This window comes from Xiphias gladius, chromosome 7, assembly GCF_016859285.1.
Source record: "Xiphias gladius isolate SHS-SW01 ecotype Sanya breed wild chromosome 7, ASM1685928v1, whole genome shotgun sequence".
Classification (NCBI taxonomy): Eukaryota; Metazoa; Chordata; class Actinopteri; order Istiophoriformes; family Xiphiidae; genus Xiphias; species Xiphias gladius.
The window spans coordinates 17,046,711-17,066,188 of record NC_053406.1 but is presented as its reverse complement, the minus strand read 5'-3'; the positions used below and the strand labels follow the sequence as shown (position 1 = coordinate 17,066,188).

At 39.9% G+C, this 19,478-nt stretch overlaps 2 protein-coding genes across 7 annotated transcripts; both read left to right on the top strand.

Annotated features, from left to right (window-relative positions):
• Positions 1-205: 205 nt before the first annotated feature.
• Positions 206-9,168, top strand: fosb (FBJ murine osteosarcoma viral oncogene homolog B). Of its 5 annotated transcripts, none has more exons than XM_040131439.1 (6): positions 206-218; positions 559-783; positions 2,582-2,965; positions 3,506-3,613; positions 4,037-4,381; positions 5,450-9,168. In XM_040131439.1, the coding sequence occupies exons 2-6, from the start codon at positions 658-660 to the stop codon at positions 5,501-5,503; spliced, it is 1,017 nt and encodes a 338-aa protein (XP_039987373.1). In that variant the 5' UTR covers positions 206-218; positions 559-657; the 3' UTR covers positions 5,504-9,168. The 5 variants fall into 5 exon arrangements, with proteins under 5 accessions (XP_039987373.1, XP_039987372.1, XP_039987371.1 ...); XM_040131438.1 differs by having other exon boundaries at positions 4,539-9,167; XM_040131437.1 differs by having other exon boundaries at positions 2,582-2,935; positions 4,037-9,168.
• A 1,415-nt stretch (positions 9,169-10,583) lies between these two features.
• On the top strand, positions 10,584-19,110 carry c7h19orf47 (chromosome 7 C19orf47 homolog). Of its 2 annotated transcripts, none has more exons than XM_040131735.1 (8): positions 10,584-10,636; positions 12,350-12,437; positions 12,983-13,097; positions 13,618-13,699; positions 15,517-15,642; positions 15,772-15,846; positions 16,734-16,807; positions 16,896-19,110. In XM_040131735.1, exons 1-8 carry the CDS (start codon positions 10,618-10,620, stop codon positions 17,541-17,543), a joined length of 1,227 nt encoding a protein of 408 aa, XP_039987669.1. In that variant the 5' UTR covers positions 10,584-10,617; the 3' UTR covers positions 17,544-19,110. The 2 variants fall into 2 exon arrangements, with proteins under 2 accessions (XP_039987669.1, XP_039987668.1); XM_040131734.1 differs by having other exon boundaries at positions 15,772-15,921.
• The last annotated feature ends 368 nt before the right edge of the window (positions 19,111-19,478 follow it).

Here is a 19,478-nt window from a genome sequence, read left to right as displayed (position 1 = left end):
AAGATCAGCTACTGTGCACGGTAATTCTAGCCAACGTAACTCCGCCGTGCCGTGAACGGACTTTATGGATGTATCACTGAACATTTGACGAGCGGATACACGAGAGCGTCCCGAGGATTTAAAGCTAAACGGGAGGACCTCTTGACAGACTGAATTGGGACACGTTCCGACTGAACGCGGGGAACTGGATTAAGCTTCTTCATGCAACATCAGCAGAGGTATGTATTATCCTAAATGTTTGCTTAGAAGCGATCGTTTTAGAGTGGGTCGGAAACATCTGTCCACCGCTGCCCGTCAGTCTGCGTAACACGAGATGCATATTTCTCCGTTGATGTTGCTTTCACAAAATAACTCAACGCGTTTTGTAGGATGAAACACTGCTGTATTTGTTATTTTTCTTCACCGATCGACGAATCTGTGCAGACGCCGTAGTTGGGATTATCCAACTTTCACCAGAGAGTACTCCTTTAAAACGATCCTCGGAGTAATTCATTGGGTGTTGTTAACCGCGCTGCCTGTAACATCAGTCTTTCTCTCCTTACAATACCTCTCCTTTAGTAATCTTCTTGTGTGTGCTGCTGCCCTGCCGCTGCAGGCGACATCGCTCTCTCCCCGGTCACTGCAGGTGTCGCGTTCTCTCTCGGTCCCTGCGGGGAGATGTACCAAGGGTTCCCCGGCGACCCCGACAGCGGATCCCGTGGAAGCTCGTCTCCATCCATAGAGTCCCAGTGCCTTTCCTCCGTGGACTCCTTCGGAAGCCCGCCGACCACCAGTGCTCCGCAGGTAAGTCAGAGTTAACAGACTATTAAGGCAACATGCCTAATGCATGTAACCTATGTTAGATCATACACTGCTAAGAAAGAAAATTATTACTTTTTTTTTTTTTAAAATCAGAAAATGTTACAGCTGTTTATTTATTCATGCGTGAACTGGTTTGACTTATGGTCTTATAAGCATAGTTGGACCTGTACTGACACCGTCTGGGTGTATAGGCTAAATATGGCGTGTGCTTTTGCTAACACAAACATAAACAAAACAGCATAAAATGTGCTATTATGGTGGCATATGGCTAACAAATTAGTGGGCATGTAGCATACACCGAGATCTGCATGGAAGTGGCTATAATCTTATGAAAGCAAACAGAAGCCATACACAAAGCATTGAGATTGTACAATGTACATGACTCAGACTCTTATAGACTTTCAATGGGACGTCGTATTCTTTATTTGTATTGGAGGCTGGTGATGTTGTTAATGGAAAGCCATTCCGTTTGTTCTTCCGAGTACCTGCAGTCAGTTACAAACAGTTCTTCTCTAAGTATACCCGCGATTCAAGAATAATTTACACCGGTAGCGGTTCTCAGGCCGGGACAACGTGCTCGGTTTTACAGCACGCCGCAGAACCGATGACAGCGTTCTGGAACTCTCCGACGTATGCGCCGAAGCCCCGCCCCTCCTTCCACGCGCTCCGCTCTCCTCTCTCACAGGCCTCGCCGTGACGTAAATGCTCGTTCTATTTTGGAGTGCTACGTCGCGTTGCCAAGGGGAACACCGGGGGTGTGACGGGGGAGGAGGAAGAAGGAGGGGGGAGACGCTGGTCGAGAGAGACGATTGGTCGAGGTGGCCGCTTTCGGAACCGCCTGTCCCAGTCTTTCAACACGCTTTTGTATAAATATGAATGAAAGTCGATACTGTCCTCGTCGGCTCTAAAATGAAACAAAAAAAAAAAAAAAGACAAGCGAGAGATTGGAGCTTTGTGTGTCTATTGTTAATTTTAAACTGACATAGCGATAAAGTAACACAGATTCAAAACTAGTGAATTCAAGATTGAGACCTAATGCCTGTTATTTTTTTTTCCTTGTTTTTTTACTCCTCTAATTGTGATGTTTCCAATATTTTCCTCTTGTTAGATAATTAGATAAACCCCTTTCCCCCCCTTTTTTTGGTAACATACTATAATGTAGTGGTATACAGATATAAGTATTTGTTCATGTATTTCTTAACTACCGTCACTACCGCTGTAACTCCTGTGAACAGAGGCCCACAGGATAATGCATGACAACATGATAATGAATGACAATATGGCAAAACACAGTTGTAATCATATAAAATAAATCTTCATAGGAGAAGTTATAATTGTTGACAAATACTGTAGCTGTATTAATAAGCACTTATAGCTGCTTACAACTACGTTATAGTGTCATGAACCATTTATTAAATGTTTGTATACTTCTTATAAATGCAAAACAGGGGGGACTTCAAGTAAACTGTTACCAGTTAAAGTGCCATTTTATTCCTAAACCATTTTTTACCTTCAATTAAAAAGGTATTGTTCATAGCTTTTTATAAAAAATAATTTACATGCATTACATTTTTATGTCATGCTATCTATCTTCACTAGAATTTAAAGTATTTACAATTTAAAGTAGGATGTTGATTAGAATTTCAATACAGTGCATTTGTAATAATGCAGGAACAATCTAATTCCCCCACATATTTCTGCCCCTGTATGTCTAAAGGTGTTGACTTACTAATAGTGGTTTTACATGGTGTGTTAAACTCTCATACTGTCTCATGCTCAGGAGTGTGTGTCAGCGGGAGCTGGCTTGAGCATTGTGGGCAGCGGGCTAGGGGCCAGTGTCGGAGGGGAGATGCCCGGTTCATTCGTGCCCACCGTCACCGCCATCACCACCAGTCAGGACCTGCAGTGGATGGTGCAGCCAACCCTCATCTCTTCCCAGGCCTCGGGACAGAGTGGGTCCACTGGCACCACAACCATGACCCAACCGGTGTCACTGGTTGACCCGTATGACATGCCGGGCCCCAGTTATTCTTCAAGGTCTGGATTCACTCCTCCAAGTTCAGATACTCCAGGCCCAGCCCCGGGCCCCATCCGCCTGTCCAGAACCCGTAGCCGCCGTACACGAGACGAGTCTGTGAGTGAAGATGGAGATGTTGGTGTGTTAGTAAGTGTGTGTGCTTGAACGGTTTGTTTGTTGACCCTCGCATTTTACACATGCAGTGCAGGTTTAGGATTTACATGAGCACTAAAAGAATCAAATCCAACTACTGTGTATTGTGCTGTTACGCAAACACTTTCAGGGGTATGGGTAATAAACAAAAAAGGGCACCTCCTTGTCTACTGTAGGGCCTTCTCATAAAACTTACTAAACAGAGAAATGGGGGCAGAGAAGGTAAGGTCTATTTAGAGGGCTACATGGAAGAAAGGATCAAACAAGAAAAATCTGTCAAATGTGACTTCTTCTTGCCATATTTGGTGTCATTTAGGAAAATTTGTTTCTTAGCTGATATAGATACTCCCAATTAGTGAGGAAAAAGTTTACATTTTTCTTTATAAACAAGGGCAAAGGACCAACGCTGGTGTGGTCTGCTTGCCTGCCCCATCCAGTGTCCCCACCACTGCCACTTGGACAATATGATTACATTTTCAAACATAAAGACAAAACTTTTACCCTAATCCATTTTCTTTGTTTTCTTCATCCTAGCTAACACCTGAGGAGGAGGAGAAGAGGCGTGTCCGTCGAGAGCGAAACAAGCTGGCTGCCGCCAAATGCAGAAACCGCCGACGAGAACTCACAGACAGACTGCAGTCGGTAAGCTCGGCCCTGTTATAGCTGCCAGAATGAGTAATGATCATAATTACACACTTTACGTTACCTCCCATAGCATTGCAGAGTGTATTAATAAATGTCTGCATGTGTGTTTATAAGAGAGAGGATTGTGGTAATGGGCTGTTTAACTGTGGTGAAGACAATTATAGTCCTCAAGACAGACAATTGTACCTACGGTATTTAAGGCCTTATTAACATATCAAACTGCAGGTGAGGAAGGTAATTTTACTGGGATGGGCACAACCACCTCCACAAACACTGAAGTAGAAGTTTGGTGTAGTTAACACTCTTATCCTCTCTCTTTCTGTTGCACATCCTCTTCCCTCCTCCCCATTTCACCTACCTTTGTCTTGCTCCCGATGTCCCCTTGCCCCTGTTTCTTTCATTCCCTGTACCTGCCCACAGGAGACGGACATACTGGAGGAGGAGAAGGCGGAGCTGGAGGCTGAGATCTCGGAGCTGCAGAAGGAAAAGGAGCGTCTAGAGTTTGTCCTGGTGGCCCACCAGCCGAACTGTAAGATCCCATACCAGGAGCAGCCTCAGCAGGGCTCATCGCAGCTGCCTCCAGTCCAGGCTCAGCTCCCGTCCCAGACCTTACCACCTCCCGTCTCCATTGTGGGCTTGGCTGTGAAGGAAGACTCTTTCTATCTGCCTCCTGCCTACACAGTCCATCCGGCTTCCACACAGCCCCAGCCTCCGGTTCAGCATCAGCAAGTCCAGCAGCAGCCTCAGCCAGGGATAATGCAGGAGGTAGAGTTTTCTAGTTCTTTCTATGGCTCAAGTGAGCTGGCACCTGGCGGGCCGTGCCTTATGGCCAGCGACAGTGGTGGTGGTGGTAACCATGACGATGCGGCCATTGGCAGCTACAACACCTCATACACATCTTCATTTGTGTTCACCTACCCAGAGGGAGCCTGCGGGGTCAGTGCCAACCAGCGGAACAGCAGTAGCGAGCAGTCATCCGATTCCCTGAACTCGCCTTCGCTGCTGGCGCTCTGACTGACCGACAGACACACGCACACACATATCAACACGCACATACATTGTGCTCGCTGGAAGTAGGGGGCTGAGGCGAGTACATGCACAGTGCCGATCAGTCTGACAGATTGAGAAAAAAAAAAAAACACCAATCATTTGTATCTGATTGGGTTAAAGTTTACACATTCTGAAATGCATTCCAATTAAGAGCCATACAAACCCTCAACACCGACCTTAAACAATGAATAAATTCTTGTTTTGTATTATTGGAATACCAGCAACTGGACAAGATGAGTGAATAAAAACTGAGTCACTAAACCAAGTCCAAGTTGCCAATTTGAAGTGCTCTGAATTAAAAGGTGAATTCACAATGAATACTCTCAATCTTCAACACGTGCAGTACATTGAGTAAGATACCCCAAGCTCACTTTACACTCCAACAAGCACCAGTGCCCCCACCTTGTTCCCTCTGTCGGTTGCCCTTTTTCCAGTGCTCTTGCTCTCATCCTTTTCCATTCCTTTCTCCCTTCTTCCTCTCGCTGAATGTATTTGTGCAGATCTGAAATAGGGATGACGGACACTTTGTTCAGGGTCTTTTCTTGTGGGAGACAGACTGCTGATCTCTCACTCACCTCTAACCCTTCATCTGCTCGACTCTGCTTCTTCATTTGCTGCTTGGACTTGGAAAGTTGGGGATCTGAATATCGCCTCCGCTAAACCTTGTGCTTTCTTCTCTCGTTTTTAAAAATTCTTCTGCCGTCTGCCTACCTGCCATGCGACCCATCTCTACCCATCTCTGTTTCTCCTCTTCTGTCTCTGTGTTTCTCCTTCTCTCTGAAGTCTTCAACTCCCGAGAGCCCGAAGACCCCCTCCAGCCCTTGGGACCTTGAGTGAATGCCGTACCAACTAACACGCCCTTTTGCATCCTCTCATACAAGGACACGGATGCAACCCCCCCCAGTACAGAAGAACCTTTATCTTGGATTGCATTGCTCAAAGAGGATCCTTACAGTGAACAGCAGCTAATTACTTTTAACACATGCACATAGACGCATTATTGATGAACCCAAAATCCAAGACGGATGCCACTGTCTTCTGCTGAGCCATTTTTCGATGTTCACGTGATGAAGATTAGACACATCTTACGTTGTGAGGCAGGTTAAAAAGTGAGGATGGAGAGAGATTTTAGCTAGAAGGAGGAAGGAAGTGCAAGCAAGCTGGACAGACTCAGATGGAGGTGATGGAAAGCGGATGACTCCCATCCTAACCATTGATTTTTGGCACCGAATGTTGAAAACAAAGAAAGAGACCAATATTTAAAAAAAAAAAAAAAAAAAAAAAAAAAAGAAGAAAGACGAAAAACGTCTTGCTCTTGCCAACTGTGTGGAAGGGTGACCTCAGTAAAAAACACCTCCATACCGCAGAGCCTCATCATCCTGGGCCTACATGCGTATATACACACCATCGCTTTCAAGTCTGACTGAAGATACAGACGTTTTGTTGTATCACACCAGGCTCAGGCTGAGTTTTGCTCGGAATCAATCAGATGTGAACCGATGCCTTTATTTAGAGGAGAGACGTTTTTTGTAGAGATTCAGACAACCTCTAAGCATTGGGCTCAGTAGTCTCTGTACCTCCCCTGTTCTCTCAGTTGAGACAAGGTGGGGGTGCATTTATTGTGAGTGCGTCCACTCTGAGGCACCTGGCCCGTTTATTTCTTTCTTTATTGAGGTTGATGTGGTGAGCGAGCACAAAGCAAGACCTGGAAACAAAAGGGGAGAACACGTGGGCTGAATTTGTGGCGTGACCATCCTTTCTTTGCCTGTGAATTTGTACAATTTGTTTTTTCCTGTATGTTTGAGTGACAATTGTTATATATTTTAATGTTTGTTTGTTTGTGTGTTAGATTGTTTTACAATGACCTCTGCTTTCTCTTGTACTGTTGCCGTTTCTTGGTTTTGTTTTGTTTTTTAACTTTTTTTTTGTTTTTTTAATCAGGAGATAATAGTAACATAACTGTTACTATTATTATTGCATTGTAACTTTTGTTTCATTATTTTATTGTATTTTCATTTGGCAACTTCGGAGGCATGTTGTGCACTACAAAAAAAAAAAAATTGTAAGTCTATATGCATATACATATATACAGGTAACATGTATATATAAGTGTATGTACCATGATTGTAAAGTATGAATGTCTGCAGATTTAAATGGGATATTTTTATCAATGAAGAACAAGATAAAATGTTTCTGAGGTTTAGTTTTAAAATGAATATTTTTCTAAAGGAACAAAAAAAAAACTATATTAAATTTAAAGTACTGACCTGTCCCTCAACATGAAGCACGAGGTCACTGCCTCTATCAGTGTGTATTTATGTTTTATAAACAATATAAAGCACTCTCCAGATACATTTAATGTATGTTTGTAATTATGACGTAAGAAGGTTGTGGCAAAGCCTTTGTTTTGTTTCTTTGTTTTTTCTCTGTGAGGTCTGTCCCAAAGCTACTGACACCTTAATGCCACTTGATCCTTAGCAGATGCAAAATGAGGGAAAAAAACAAAACAAAAAACAAGTGTGATTGAATGTCAATGCACATATTAAAAGTGTTCAGACTACAAAATGATGACTAAACTGTTTTATTTAAGGACAAAGTATTTCATAACTAGTATGTATTTCTGTCAGTATAAACATATCACTCAATAACATTGTTATTTCCTAACTGAAATGTTTGTTTTGAAGGATAACTGCAGCTTTAGCCTTGATATGAACATTTTCATATTTAAGTTTTTCCATTCTTGTACTCAAGTGAATATGTTGTCTAATTGAGTTTTTAAAAAAAATTATTGTGATTGTATGTGCTGGATAAGAAGCTTTATTTTCAATAAATACACATTTATTCAAAGCAATGGCTAGATTAATGGTATAAATCTTTGTTCAAACGTGGCTCTTGGTGGTCAAAAAATGGGCAGACCTCATTTTTAAAATGTTGAATAAGGACTGTGTTTGTACAAATGTTAGAGATGCCTTTTGATTTCTCTCCAAATGCAAATGTGATGAGAATATGTTCTGGTGTGAGAATAATCATAAAACATATTCAATAGTTCTCATGTATATAGGTTTTTGTGGTGCTACTCATAGTATACTATAATGGCAAGGCAGTTTCACATTGTACGGTGGAAGGTTACACATTGCTGTTGAAGAGGCTCCAGACAAATGAACACGCTGCTCGGCTCATCAGGAAGTTTTATTCTGAAAGGAAGCCGATAACACAGTGAATTCCCTGCAGCTGAAGCTCTGAGAGCCCAGTAATTACTCAGTGATTTCATCATAATTTAATATCTATTGCTACAAGTGTGATAAACAGATCTCAGAGAGCCCTTGTACTGTACCTGCACTCCACACAACATTTTAGACTCATTCTTTCATCTAATTCTTTTTGCCTCGGATTTAATTGAAGTTGTCTGAAATTGCTTTAAATCTTTTTTTTCTGTAAGGTTACAATCCCAACTGAGTGGCTAATGGATTAGCAAAAGGTGATGAAGGAAAAGGAGAAATATTTAGCTATCAGTTATAAGGCAGAGAAACTGCCTGCACCTACCTGTACTGTACAATGGCTACGTTAGCATTAACTGAACAAGAGCTTTCCTATTTTTCTATGATGAGGTGAATGTTGCTATGTATTTCTATTTTTCCATAAGTCCCATATATGCTCTGACTTCATATTTTCCCTTGTATGACATGCAATACTCATTATCCTCTTGGATAAACATAATGTAGCAAATCACACAGTGCTCAAACTGACTGCTACTATATGTCAAGTGTGATGATGTATTGCTTCAATTATCAATTTTTTGTTACAATATTTAAAATTATCCTTAATACTTCTCATAATATCTAGTTCTGAGACAATCTCCATGATGAAATTGTATTACAATATACAATATTTTAAAAAAAAATGTTTTCAATTATTGATGACTAGCAAGGTTCCTCCACTTCGAAAAGTCACTGCTTTTATTACAAACCATTCCTTTTATCAATGTTTCATCAGTGTTTCAACAATTTACACTACATTCCTGTTTTTGGGAGCAAAGCTTTCAGTTTTGTCAGATTTGGACACAGAGGACATATGATTTGATACATTTTGAGGTTAGAGCAGCAAAAGTCCTAAAGAAACCTGCTGTAGATGCGACATTTAGATGACAGATGTCATTTGTAGTTGCAAAACTAGCTCATGAAGGTGCTCTGAAATCAAATGTTTTCAGTGCATAAAATTTAACATAACTTACTGGTTTTCTGCAATTCACGATAAAGTACTATTTACTTATTTTTATAACTTGATTTTCATTTGTTTTTACTCCTGAAGAGGACCGAAGTGTATGACATATTTGCCATGTCACTTATGCAGTCCCTACTCTCTCATCTTCTGTGTCTATATTTCAGCTTCTGGCCCTTTTTGCTGTCCTATAAACGTTTACATGATATAGTTTTTTTTCTGGGTTTATGGACTGCAGAAGCTGGGTGGGCTGTCTCCTTTAATGATGGTTTGACCAAATACTATTCATTTACAATTTGTGAAGCAATTACATAAATAAACAACATATTATAAAGTACATGTCTCCCGCTTTTAAATGCTTGACATTCACTGAGATCTTTGACATGTGCATAATTTTTCGAGTGTATTTAAAAAAAAAAAAAAAAGTTACCATCTTTGTTGCTTGAGTTAAGGCTGCAGGAGGTGAACATGAACCTGAAAAGTGATCATATTTTTGCATGTATTTTTTTTTAGTATTCTCAGTATCATTTAATCTGCTGATTATTTTCATGAGTCGTGGTTAAATCCATAAAATGTCATACAATAGTAATAAAGATGCCCATCACAGGTCTCCAGAGATCAAGGTGATGTTCTCAAATATTTTGTATTGCCAAATTATATATTTTTGGGGCAATTACCTTTTTTTTCAAACCAATTTGATTTAGAATTGACAAGATGGAACCAGAGACCATTTGGGATTTTTGTTTGAAAAAATGACTCAAAGGAATTAATTAAAACCATCAGTTAATGGTCTGTCAGTCAACTAATTGATTCGCTGACTAATTGTTTAAGCTTTCATGTTGTTAATGTTAATGTAAATGGGCGGATTAACCTCCTGGGGGATCCTGGGGCATAAAAGTTGTTGTTGTTGTGCCCTAATTGACCCCCACTATACATGGAAGTTTCAATATTTCCCCAGACTATGAGAAACCAACCAGTGCTGTAGAGATGAAATGATCGGTCTATTAATCAGTTTGTTGGTCAAGAGAAAATTAATGTGCATTATGATATTGGATTTATATTTTTAGCCCTTTTTTTAATCTTAAATGTCAAGAATTTACTGGTACTCACTTCTAAAATGGGAATATTTGCAATTTTGCCAACTGTATATGTATAATAGCAAACAGAATATCTTAGGGCTCTGACAGCTGTTCGGAAAAATCAACACATTTGAAGATGTCAACTTGGCCTTTGGGGAACTGTTTAAATGGTTAATTAATTATAAATCAATAAGGAAATAATTGTCAGACTAATTCATAAATAATAAAAAATAATGGTTAGTTGCTGCCCCACGGTTCTCCTGAAATGATAACACATCCCCCATGGTTCTCTGTATTAATTATTAGAAATATATACACATGGACACAGCACAAACTAGAAATACGGACGATCTTAAAACAAACAAGCAATAATAATAATAATAATAATAATAATAATAATAATAATAAGATTGAATATTGAAGGGCCCAGATTGACTGATATCGCTATTTGAGGGTTTTAATTCATAAATAGTACAACCTGCGGATATTAACGTGAACCTACCCGCTTACAAACACGCAGAGTAAGGAATAAGTCGCTATTAAGGTGATCGGTCTGTGTCGCTCTCTTGCGTCCAGAAATAAATATATCACCGGATTTTTATGGCTCCGGCGGAAGTTGCGTCACGGAAGCAGAAGCTACCGTTTGATGGAAACATGGCGTCCGTGACAACAGGTGAGAGCATAAAGGCCCGGCTAGCCGACCTTACCAATGGATAACAGTTCAATTATTTCGGTGTTTCACTCTTAGATGTGGTCACCGCATGAATTCGGAACACTGTCTAGAGTTTTTACAACCAGTTCAGTTCACAGTGGATACCGCAGATGGCCGATAGCGCCTTTCACTTCATGGCTCTAGCTGCAGCTAAGACAATGCTAATGCAGAATGCTAACACATCGCCTTTTACTTTTAGTAATAAGACAAACAGCCAAGGAAGAACTGTGCCCTCAGTTGTTGGCGGCTTTAATGTTTGAACGGGTTAAATTGATTGGTTCATCCTCTTGTGCTAACATGAGCTATCCAGCACTATGTCCAAGTCCCAGTTGTAATTCAGTGTCACACCCGGTTCGTGGTATTAAACCCTTAACCCAGGTTTATAATGTTACATTTAGGGCTCTGCAACTAGCGATTAATTTCATTATCAAAATCCTCACATTTGACAGTCTGGAACCAGAGGATTTTCCCCATTTTTGCTTAAAAGATGACTAAAAATCTTTGGCTATCATTTGTAGAGGTGCAACAATTAGTCAATTAATCGATTAGTCGATCGTCAGAAAAATAAGTGAATCGTTTAAGTAATTTTTCAAGCAAAATCCCCCCCAAAATGTCTTTTTTTTTTTTTTTTTTTTTTTTGCCTCAGATTTTATGATTTTCTGCTTTTCTGATTAACATCTTATTGGTACTGAAACTGAATATCCCTGAGACAAAACAAGACATTTGAAGCTGTCAATTTGGACTTGGAGAAACAAGGAGGGACATTTGTCACTATTTTCTAAATCAAAAAAAAATTAGCACATTATTCGATAATGGTAATAATCATTATTTGCAGTCCTAATCTTTTGTGGTTCTGTATAGTTCAGGCGTCAAAGTGCCAACTGAAAATTTAGTCACTGTGTGAAATCCATCCATCTCTGTAACTATGAGTTCATCACTTACAGTCCGAGCGTGTTGGACAGAGCCATTGTTCTGGCAGCTGTTGTGCTCCCATCACCCTATGTCTGATACTCTAACCACAAGACGTTTCATAATTGGTGTTATAAATAACCTCCAGCTGGTCGTGGTCAGCATGTGTTAGACTTTAGCACGCTGCTGTCTCCTCAGGTTTACATCTCCCATTGGCTTTTTGTGCCAGGCCTCGCCCCCACTGCAGTCTACAGTATTAATGAGAACCATCATCAACACTATAACTTTATTTTGTTAATTTTGAAGAGGCCAATTTACTGTTACTATGGTCACAATTAGTGCAAAAATTATTAACGGATTAGTCGACCAGAAAATGTATCAACAATTTTGCTCAGTTGGGTGTGTCACGTATAAAACAGAAGGCTGTTGTATGCTGGTTTCAGCCTCTTGTGTGTGCATTTTCTGCTTTTCACTGTTTTATATCATTGTGAATTGAGCAATTTGAGGTTCTTGACTGATGGTTAAAAACTAAAGAGGCACATTGGAGGTATATCTTTTGGTTTAGACTAAGCAATGAGTACTATTAGAAATAATTTTGAGATTAAGGACCAAATACATGAGTCATTAGTTACAAGATTTACCCCTTACCAAGGTTTTTTCTTAATGAAAGGAATTATAAGTATGTCAGTGGTTTTATCAGTTTTTGATTGTTATTCAATTCTCTGTTTGTTTGTTTTTTTAACTTTAACTTTTTTTTCTCTTAAGCCACCTCAGAGTGGATTCAGTTTTTTAAGGATGCAGGGATCCCAGCCGGTCTCGCCGTCACTTATGCAGTCTCCTTTGTGGACAACAGGTAACCTATAGCCCCTATTTCATAGGCCTGATATTGTATACTCAGGGTATCTGTAGGTTGAGAGTCTTAAAAAGCACTGAATTTAGTTTCCTCGAAATAAGGTCTTAGAAGGTATTAAAAAGTCTGAAATATTTTCTCCTGCCTGCAGTAGATACTAATGTTTTGTAAATGGTTGCGAGCTGTCGGGAGACATTATACACCTATAAACTAAAAGAGGGACTGATGCAGCAGTTGACTGTGCTGCAGGATGTTTGCTGTTAAACCCATTTTGGGGAGTTTCAGTCTGACCATGAGACCTGTAGCAAACACTGTTACCACTGCAAGCTACAGTAGCTAGTAGGCTCGTCATCTCATGATGGGCAAGTGTCTTTTTGGATGGGCTCATTTCTGTCATTAGAAATTAAAAATTTGTCACAGTATATACTGCTAGGAAGTATTGAAAAAATGTGCTATTTCTATGAATGAATGTATGATCATGAACCAAGTGTTAAATTACACTTATCACGTCCCCCACATTTGTTTTCTGACTGTTTATGCCACTCCAGAATCCAGAAGAACATGCTGATGGACCTCAGTAAAGACATCATGATGGACCTCGGTATTACAGTCATTGGTGATATCATTGCCATTCTTAAACATGCCAAACAGGTGTACAGGCAGGTGAGATCAGACTGTCAACATTTTAATTTGAGCAGACATGTATAAACAAAAACATAAAAATGTTGTATGAATTTTAAATAACAGCTCAGTCTTGCTGAAAGTACATTTTTTGGATGGCTTTAAATTTAGAGATTACAATTGTGATTGTATTACGGGGGGGTGGAAGGTATAACCATGAACCACTGGCTCAAAAACTGTCCACAGCTGTAAGAACAAATGTCCACTTGAATAATTTGACATTTATACAAATATTACTAATGTGATACAGTACCAGAGCATTTCAACTTTTTAAAGTTTTCTTTCAGGTAGTATAAATATGTAACAGTAAAAAACCAGGATAAAATGTAGTGTTTATGTCCCACAAGAATGATGAGGAATTCTTCGTTGACCAGTATCTTCTGGTGATGAATGCAGTAACAGACAAAGATGGATCAAATTCACTGCCTTGTGGTCAATAACTTTACTGTAGACTGCAATTTAACATAAACCGCGATGTGTGTTCTTGCCCTTCCATCTTCAGGACATGTGCAAAATGGCTACAGAAGCCATCTCCTCAGGACAGACAAGCGTTCAAGCTGAGCTCAGAAGAACTGCCAATACTCGTAAGTAACAATGTTTTACTTTTGTAGATAAAGCGTTACGTGGACTGTGATTAAAATGCTATTAACTTTTATTTGGATTTCTGTTCAAATTCAAGTTTATCTTTTGCGAGGGATTTAAAATCTTTTCTGGGATAGCTGGTTAATTAGACTGTGATCACTGTGGGTCATCGGTAAGAATGCATGTGGACCTGGCTTTAAATCCATCGATGAATATTTAATCCTTTACACTAATGGGAGTTTATGTGTATGTGGTTCAAAAGGGAAATAATAAAAAAAAGAAACAAATCACTTTCTCTACATCAACAATAAAACTAGGCAAATTGCTATAAGTTCTACGGTACTTTTACACTGATATAATTATTAAACTCAGATAACAGAAAACAGTTGAATGCAGCAGATAAATACAAATCCATAATATAGCCACAATTCTTATTTATTCTCAACATCTGCATCTCTCACACACTCAGTTAACCCAAAAAACTCTCAAACTTGAATAATAAAAAACATTTCACTTGAAACTATAGTATAACTATAATAAAATTGGACTTAACCATTAGCTGCATGTCATGTGACTAGCTGTACAATCTAAAGCAATGAAAACCCAGAGTTATCAGAGGTAAAATATGCATTTTTTTTTTACTGTTTCAAATTTAAAGAAAACAATTTGATTTTGTGCATTAATCACACAACCTAATGCATAGCTTTTCTGGAGTGACACAACGGTGTGAACCATAAGTCAGTACAGGCTGATTTTGTTTTCTCTGGGCTCCATGTAAACACACAAACTACATTATTTCGTACATGTCATAAGATTCATGTTTGCAGATTCAATTTCGGAGTCAGCCATTTGAGTCGGACAAACAACTGATGTTAGTATATCACTATGCGTCCTCTCACAAAATATTGATACACTGGTACCATTTATTGATATTTTTATTAAATATACAAGTGCATTAAATAGTTTTCTTTCCCATTAAGCCTATTACCAATTTGTCCTAGGAAAATGGTTGATACTAATGAGTCCTAATGAGTGGTGGTGCATATGATAAGGGTGCACTGACGTTAACTAGTAGGCTTTGAAAAAGAGACGTTGTAAAAATAGAAGAACCAAAATATGTGCTGCCACATCAGTAGCAGTAAACCATGGTTGTTGACACACACAGGGTAGGTTTTGGGGCAGTCTGACTCGCCAGTGACGCATTTTTTCCACTGAAATCCAGCAGATTGGGTATTGCGAAACTCAGTTAATAGGTCAGTATCCTCCATCTAGTTAAAGACTGTGTGGCATTAAAAAGATGAGTCACAGACTTGCAGCAGCAGAACAAAAAAGGTTGCAATAGAAATTAAATTGACATTTATATCTCAAGGACCTGTTTTAAGCCTTCATTTTAACACTTGGTATGGTTCTAATTAAAACACACTGACTGAGAGATTTTATCTCCTGACCTTATTTTGAGGGATGTTCTAAAAGGGGCTAAAACAGTACACAACTAGATTTTTAACAGCTAATATTGTCGTTATTATGTAAAGTAATGGGGCATATTAAAGGACAATTGTTTCCATTAGAAGATAAAGTAAATCAGCCAAATCTAATGTTACCACAACAAACTGCACCACCTAGTTTGTTGGCCCAACTTCAGTTCCTCACAACAGGTTTTTTTATGCACAGTTTTAATTTTGGCACACCTAGAAAGCTTTCACGCATTTCAGAAGACAACTGCGAAGCCCAGATCTGGTCTTGGACACAGAACATGAAGAGTTTTATGGGAAACAACCGAAATCACAGCTACTCAAGAATGTTTCTGTCTTTTTCTCAGCTGCCACTCGTATGATTGCCAACGCTTTGAGCCATGACTCCCCGCCGGCCACTCCAGCCCGTAGACCTGACAACCGCCTCTCCGTCACAGTGTCCAACATGCAGGCAAACAAGAGTAGCAAAGCAGGTAGATATCATACCTTTTACCCCATCAGTCCTATATTTCCTGTTCATCTGCAGCCATGAGACCTGTCCGTTTTTTTTTTTTTTTTTTACATCTATTTAATCCCAGTGTATCCACCAATTTGTTTGTCAGTTGTAAGTCAGCCAGCCGATGAAGGGAACGGTTTGCCACCAGTGAAGTGCCGGAGAGTGACAGCTGAGATGGAAGGCAAGTACATCATCAACATGCCCAAAGGCACCACGCCTCGTACACGCCGCATCCTGGCCCAGCAGGCCAAGAAAGGTAGGCCTGAGCCAGTGGCCTCACCAACAACTCGCTCAAATGAGACTGTCTCTCACTACAGCTAATCAGTACTAAAAGTTTTCATGGACCTCTTTCATACTAAAACTGAATCAGGTGACTCATGGTTTATAAACAGAGCCTGATTAACCTTCATTCATTTCTGTCATAATTTAATCCCTTGTTTTACTAATACCACCCACTGCAGCAAAAATCCTTCCCTCTGTCAGACTGTGCTTGTTTTTTCCTTTGTCTCACCTAGATTTTACTTGACTCTAAAATCTCTGACTATGATCTTTTTTTTTTTTGCCATGGATTTATTCTCCACTGGGTTCTGTCATCGAAAAGAGTTCCAACACTGTAAACGGTTCATTTTCAAGTTTCAGAATAAAAGCCAGATTTCTCAACACAATGCTGCAACTATAGCTTGTGGACTTTTTATCTTTACAGTAAGTGTAAATCTTGTGAACTAGTACAGTACTAGAGCCGGTACTGCTACATTAGATACATTTAGAGGCAATTTTGACCAAACCTTACAGAAGCATGTTAGATGCTAAAGTAAAAGAATGTTGCAAACTGTAGCAGTCTTAAAATACTGTTGGTAAGCACAAAAGTCGTGATGATAAGATTTTCTTCAATTTCTATCTTCTGGTTTGATCAGAATGGTGTGGAATTTTTTTGTTTATTTTTTAAGCTAATTATTTTTCCTTTGCTAATGATCAATCAAAACATGAACCAAACTTATCACAGTCAAGCTGCCATGTTAATTTTTGTGTAAAACATTCTCATTGCCTATCGCTCCATTCCTTAAAAAGGTTTGAAACGCACCTCTGTATTTGCGAGACTTGGGGCTGAATCAAAGGCAGACACAACAACAAGCAATAACAAGGTGAGACCTGTCAATGCCAGTGTACCCTAATAGCTCACTGTGTATTATAAAGATAAGTCCTGTGCTCCTAATGCTCATGTTTTGGCAGCCCACTGGTGTGTTCAGTCGTCTGGACCGAGAGGATGAAGTGGAAGACAGGCCGAGGGCTGGAAAGATAGCTGGAAACATGGATGCAGATGACCAGGACGACAGTGACGGAGAGGGCTCAGTCCTCCAGTATGCTGGCGTCCTCAAGAGACCCCCTCCCCCCCAGAAGAAAGAGCCGGCCCCCAAACCTGCACCGACCACCCTGCGGTGCCTGGGAGGAAAAGTCAAACTACCTCCCATTGACACTCCCACCTCCTCCTCCTCCTCCACTAATGGCCTCCTTCCTGCCAAAATCAGTGTGCTTCAGAGACTGGGCAAGCTCCCTGCTACACACTCAAACATAGCTGTGTTGCCTACACCCACTGACACGCAGGACAACAGAGTGACCAGCACCAGGCCCAGAGCCCAGGAGAGACCGACCATAGCAAGCTCCAAGGTCAGCAGCAGCACCGGGGCCGGAGCAGGTGGAGGAGGTGGAGCTGGAGGTGGAGGAGGGGGAGGAGGAGGAGGAGGAGGCGGAGGTGGTGGAGTAGGAGTAGGAGGAATAGGAGGAGTAGGAGTAGGTGCTGGAGGAGGAGAGTCCTTTGGGGCACGAATGGATGTTAAGGCTATCAGTGTTTTTAAGAGACTGGGCAATAAGAGAACCTAACAAAAAATTTAAATTATCCAGACTCTTTCTATACTTCCTTTATAGAATTTGTATCACCACCTTTTTGCATTTATCCTGGCTACACCCAGGACTGCAGATTGTTATTAACTGGAGTGTTTTTTGTTCTGCCCGAGTGTGTGGACGATTTTAATGGCTTTAGGGATTTACTCTTAGATAAAAAAAATGTATGAATTTTTTTTTTTACATTTTAGTTATGCTGCCGTTGGAAAATCACCTTTGTTTACTGTCCAAGCTTTTAATTTAAGGACTCAGAAGTTCTCCGTGTATTATGTTGCTTAACCAGAAAGCTATTTATCATGTCTCAATCATATCAGCCATTTATCATGTTTTAGAAACGTATGTTTAACTATGTTTGTGAGTTGAAGGCATGAGCATGACGCCAACCACGCCGCCAAGATTGTGGTTTTTATTTTACCCCACGACTCCACATATAAGGATGCTGCTGCTTAAACTTCCCCGTTTTTGGTTTCCTTTCTAATTAATACAGTTGAGTAGTTTGCAATGTTGCTTGTCCCACATGATGAATTATTTGATCACTGCGTTGTTTGCCTGAAAGTTAAATATTGCTGGAAAAAAAAAATCTTAAGTTTAAGGTGCAAACACAGGATGGCAGTTGGACATAAGACTAGCCATGAGGTGATGGTGAAAGCTTTCTCTTTCTTGTGACAATTACCTCAGAATTACCTCCCACATCATGTTTTGAAAGTAGAAAATGTGTAAAAGTGTTGATGAAAGGCTTCCGAACTTTGGCCCTGGACTTGTGAGCAGAAAAGGAAATCCAAATGGTTACACAGAATGACCTCTTCCGACACATGAATCGAGAAAAAGCAACGCACCATCCCCTCTTCCTCTGTGCTTCACACCTCTGAGCTAAAGACACCCAAGTCAGCTTTTCTACCATAGTACTGAACCCTTTCTAAAACCACCTACTTGAAGGCCGGATCAGTAGAATATTGTTTATTTTGAAATGCAATGTATAGATTTGTTAGAGTTGATTTCACACAGAACCTGTTCTGCTGCATATTTTTCTGTGTGGATGTTCTTGTATCATGAATCCATGAAAAGAAACTCAGAGATGCCATCAGGCCTGGTGTCAGGGGGCCAGTGTACTGTAGTTCCAGTAGGTAGTTCACCCTACCCAGTATAGGTCGTTAACACCTGTGTACTGTTTTGGTCTTTCAGACTTACACCAGAACTTTGTTACCCTGTAAATATTTTGAAATGTTTAAAGTCACACTAAAGAATTTTTATTGTTTTAAAGAACAAAGTAGAGCAAAACACACCATAAACTGTCATGATTTTTTTAAAGTCATTGAAGAGAAAAAAAAAGTTCTGAATTTGGAGAAAGTGTGCTTGGAAAATAATTAAAAGAGGAAAAGGATCCAAATGCTTTTCCTGTTCTGTTTTTCTTTCTGCGAAGAAGACATTAATAGGGCATGTCAGTGGCACATGCTGTACTTTGCCACTCTGAAGTACTGACATGACAGCAAAGTCAATATTTATATTCCCCTGGGAACATTAAGCTGATCATTTATCAATAAACCTGTTAAACACCCAATCCTCACAATGAAGCTGCTGCTGCTGCTGCATGTTATTGGCTGAACTGTAAGAGTGTTATGTTAATGATGTTTGATCAGAAGACTCCTCCTTTACTCTAAACAGCTGCGGCCCGGGGCATACATTTGACATCCAGATCTTAAATAAATCTTTATGACTGTTAAAACATTTTCATCTTTATACCCTCCTCAGTACATGTGTAGTGTAAATAGGAAACGTGGCTACTTAGTTTACAGAAATGCAAGAATTACAGGCAGCTGTAGGCTGCATCAGATTAGGTTTCCTTCAAGGGAAAAAATGTAATCTATTTTTTGATGTGATGATCTCAGTACAATTGGAAATGTCTACACCTTTTGC

What these genes read in the sequence shown, in the direction of transcription:
- fosb (XM_040131435.1), top strand. Translation starts at nt 658, where the DNA reads ATGTACCAAGGGTTCCCCGGCGACCCCGACAGCGGATCCCGTGGAAGC. An exon ending in CGACCACCAGTGCTCCGCAG is followed by an intron (nt 784 to 2,581) that starts GTAAGTCAGAGT and finishes TCTCATGCTCAG; the next exon opens with GAGTGTGTGTCAGCGGGAGC. An exon ending in TCACAGACAGACTGCAGTCG is followed by an intron (nt 3,614 to 4,036) that starts GTAAGCTCGGCC and finishes ACCTGCCCACAG; the next exon opens with GAGACGGACATACTGGAGGA.
- c7h19orf47 (XM_040131734.1), top strand. An exon ending in CAGAAGAACTGCCAATACTC is followed by an intron (nt 13,700 to 15,516) that starts GTAAGTAACAAT and finishes TCTTTTTCTCAG; the next exon opens with CTGCCACTCGTATGATTGCC. An exon ending in GGCCCAGCAGGCCAAGAAAG is followed by an intron (nt 15,922 to 16,733) that starts GTAGGCCTGAGC and finishes TTCCTTAAAAAG; the next exon opens with GTTTGAAACGCACCTCTGTA.